At 60.2% G+C, this 3,228-nt stretch overlaps 1 protein-coding gene across 1 annotated transcript in view; it reads right to left on the bottom strand.

The window, feature by feature from the left end:
- Positions 1-2,567, bottom strand: part of LOC106899878 (WD repeat-containing protein 24) — a 12,818-nt gene extending 10,251 nt beyond the window's left edge. The window contains exons 1-2 of the mRNA XM_014961815.1: positions 1,627-2,567; positions 534-711 (exon numbers count right to left, since the gene is read on the bottom strand). Of these exons, the coding sequence (XP_014817301.1) occupies positions 534-711; positions 1,627-2,107 (659 nt within the window). The 5' untranslated portion in view covers positions 2,108-2,567. The remainder of the gene's footprint in view (positions 1-533; positions 712-1,626) is intronic.
- Between the last annotated feature and the right edge of the window lie 661 nt (positions 2,568-3,228).

The raw sequence follows: 3,228 nt of genomic DNA, 5'->3' as shown, positions 1-3,228 counted from the left end.
CCCCACGCTGTTCCTGACACAGGCCAGGATGCTGGTGGCCTTCTTGGCCACCTGGGCACACTGCTGGCTCCTGTTCAGCCCACAGGCCACCAACACCCCCAGGTCCTTTTCTGCCAGGCAGCTCCAGCCACTCTGCCCCCAGCCTGGAGCACTGCAGGGGGGTGGTGGGACCCAAGGGCAGGACCTGGCACTTGACCTTGTTGAACCTCATCCCGTTGGTCTCAGCCCATTGATCCAGCCTGTCCAGATCCCTCTGTGGAGCCTCTCTACCCTCCAGCAGATCAACACTGTCACCCAACTTGGTGTCGTCTGCGAACTTACTGAGGGTGCACTCAATCCCCTCATCCAGATCATTGATAAAGATGTTAAAGAGAATTGGCCCCAGTACCCAGCCCTGAATAACTGCTCCCATCTTCCAGCAGCAGCTCAGCCCCTGACGCAAGGGGCCAGGGTTTCACAGACCCTGCTTCCATCCCCAAAAAAGGTCCTAACCCCGTTTTTAGGGTCTCCCTTGTCTCTGGCCCCACACGTACCTGTCCTCCGGGTGCCAGTCACAGCAGAAGACGGGCCCGTTGTGGGCCGTGAACATCCTCTCGTAGCGGTCCGGCCGGCGGATGTCCCACAGCTGCACGTTCCCGTTCTCAAAGGTGGCAGCGAAGGTGAAGTAGTCCCTGATGCTGAACTGGACATCACGCACGCTCTCCGACTGGCCTGACAGGGGACACAAGTTGAGATCTGATGGGACAGAGCTCCAGCAAAGCAAAAAAAGACCCAAAACCCACTGGAAGAGGCGTGGGGGTCACCAGCCCGGAAAGAAGAGGAAACAAGGAGTGACGTGGCCACTTTCCACCTCCCATAGAGCCAGCTCACTGCCAAATGGCAAAAAATACCAAAAAGCACCAAAAAAACCTCTCAGCTCCCTTCCTGCCTGCTCTGGACACCTTGCCCTGAGCAAACCCTCCTCCTGGGCACGGGGAAAAGGCAAAGTCCCCAACCCCAACCTCGCAGTGGGACAGGGGAGCAAGAAACTCCCCTGTTTCATAAAATAGGGAGGTGATTGTGCCCCTTTACTCAGCACTGGTGAGGCCACACCTCGAGTGTTGTGTCCAGTTTTGGGCACCTCAATCCAAGAGAGATCTGGAGGTGCTGGAGCGAGTGCAGAGGAGGCAACGGAGCTGGTGAGGGGGCTGGAAAACAAATCGTATGAGGAGCGGCTGAAGGAGCTGGGGCTGTTTAGTGTGAGGAAGAGGAGGCTGAGGGGAGACCTCATCACTCTCTACAACTACTTGAAAGGACACTGTAGAGAGGTTGGTGCTGGTCTCTTCTCACAGGTAATTAACAATAGAACGAGAGGGAACGGCTTCAAGCTCCAACAGGGGAGGTTTAGACTGAACATTAGGAAAGAATTTTTCACCCAAAGAGTGGTCGGGCATTGGAACAGGCTGCCCAGGGAGGGGGTGGAGTCACCATCCCTGGCTGTGTTTAAGGGCTGTTTAGATGCAGTGCTGAGGGACATGGTGTAGGGGAGGGCTTTGTAGAATAGGGGAGATGGTTGGACTCGATGATCCCAAGGGTCTCTTCCAACCTCAATGATTCTATGATTCTATGAACCAGCCCCGTTCCTACCAGAGAAGGTGCTGACAGAGTCCTTCTTGCGCAGGTCGAAGCATTTCATGTAGCCGTCCTGGGAGCCGCTGAGGAGCATGTAGACCTCGGTGGGGTGGAAGCAGACCTTGTTGACGGTGCGCTTGTGCTCGGTGAAGAGCTGGTCCTGCTTGTTGCGGGAGGGCTTGCCCAGGTTCCAGGTGACGACCACGCCGTTGGTGGCGGCGGTGGCCAGCAGGTTCTCGTCCATCTGGTGCCACACCACGTCCGCGCAGCTGAAGTTCAAGGAAGGTTTGCGGCCGACACGGAGGTTGAGCTTCTCCACAAACTGATCCTCCTCGATGGAGTAGATCTTGAAGATGTTACGGCCGGCCACCACCACCTGGGCGGCATCCCGGCACACGCTGATGGCATTGGCGGGGGCGTCCAGGTGGCAGAACATGGTCCGTCCCGTGAGGGCGTTGCCCCCCAAGGCCGTGGTGACCCTAGCCATCTTCTCCATGGCTGTCCTCGGGGTGCAATCCCCTCTCCAGGAGCAGGCTCGGAGGCTGCCGTCCCCGCTGGCTGCATTCACGCTCGCACGCCCGCCCTGCTCCACCTCAGCCAGAGCTGGGAAGGGACAGGCTGGGCTCCTGCAGCTCCTGGCAGGCCCAGGTGGCTTCAACCACAGCTTTCTGTGGCCACATCAACAGGCCGCAGAGGTGAGAGGCTACAGCCCGGTTGCCCCCTGTGGTGAGAGATCCAGTCCCACGTCGGGCTTTCCGTAAATCCCTCTCAAGGACTTCTTGAAGACCTTTTCTAGGTTTCTTGTTCCCTCCTCACTTCAATCCCCCGAGATGCTCCGCTGATAAGAATGATGGTGATGCCACAGGGACTCGACTACAGCAATGTGGACTGAGGTGAGAAGCGTCTCCAGCACGAGGTTGGATGAAACGAGGCCGCAGCCATCTCCCTGTGCCCCAAACCCCTGCAAACACCACAAGCAAGGGTTCACTCTGCTTCAGTGTGGGGGGGTGGGCAGCAGCAGCTCCCCCCTGCCAACCACAGGAGCCCATCCCTGTCCCAGGCCAGGGTGCCAGGGGCTGGCAGCTCCCCTGGGGCCAGCATGGCTGCCTGGGGGTTACAGGGTCTCCGAGGGCACCCCCAGAACCAGGCCCTCCTGCTCCAACACCCTGCCTTCGCCAGGAGGCTCAGCCCCACTCACACCCCATGTTCCCCCCGCTCCTCAGGGCATAGTCCTGACCCACAGACACCCCCCCAGGGTCTCCTCAGAGCACCTCAGCACCCCAGGGCCCCCGGAGGGGTCCTTCCCGCCCCTCAGAGCCTCCCCAGGGACCCCCTCAGAGCCAACTCCCATCCCAGGGCAGCCTTCCACCTCTCAGGGTCTCCTTAGAGCCCCCTCCCACCCTTCAGGGCCCCCTCAAGGCACCCTCCCGCCCCTCAGGGCCTCCCCCGGACCCCCTCAGAGCCAACTCCCGTCCCATAGTCCCCTCAAGGCACCCTCCCACCCCTCAGGGCCCTCTCCTTCCCCTCAGGACACCCCTGCACCTCAGAGCCCCCTCCCACCACCCTCCTGCTTCTCAGGACCCTCTCCCGCCCCTCAGTGCCCCCTCAAGGCACCCT

Source organism: Calidris pugnax, unplaced genomic scaffold (assembly GCF_001431845.1).
Source record: "Calidris pugnax isolate Ruff unplaced genomic scaffold, ASM143184v1 scaffold557, whole genome shotgun sequence".
Lineage (NCBI taxonomy): Eukaryota > Metazoa > Chordata > Aves > Charadriiformes > Scolopacidae > Calidris > Calidris pugnax.
The sequence above is the reverse complement of the archived record's forward strand: the minus strand, read 5'-3'. Positions and strand labels throughout refer to the sequence as shown.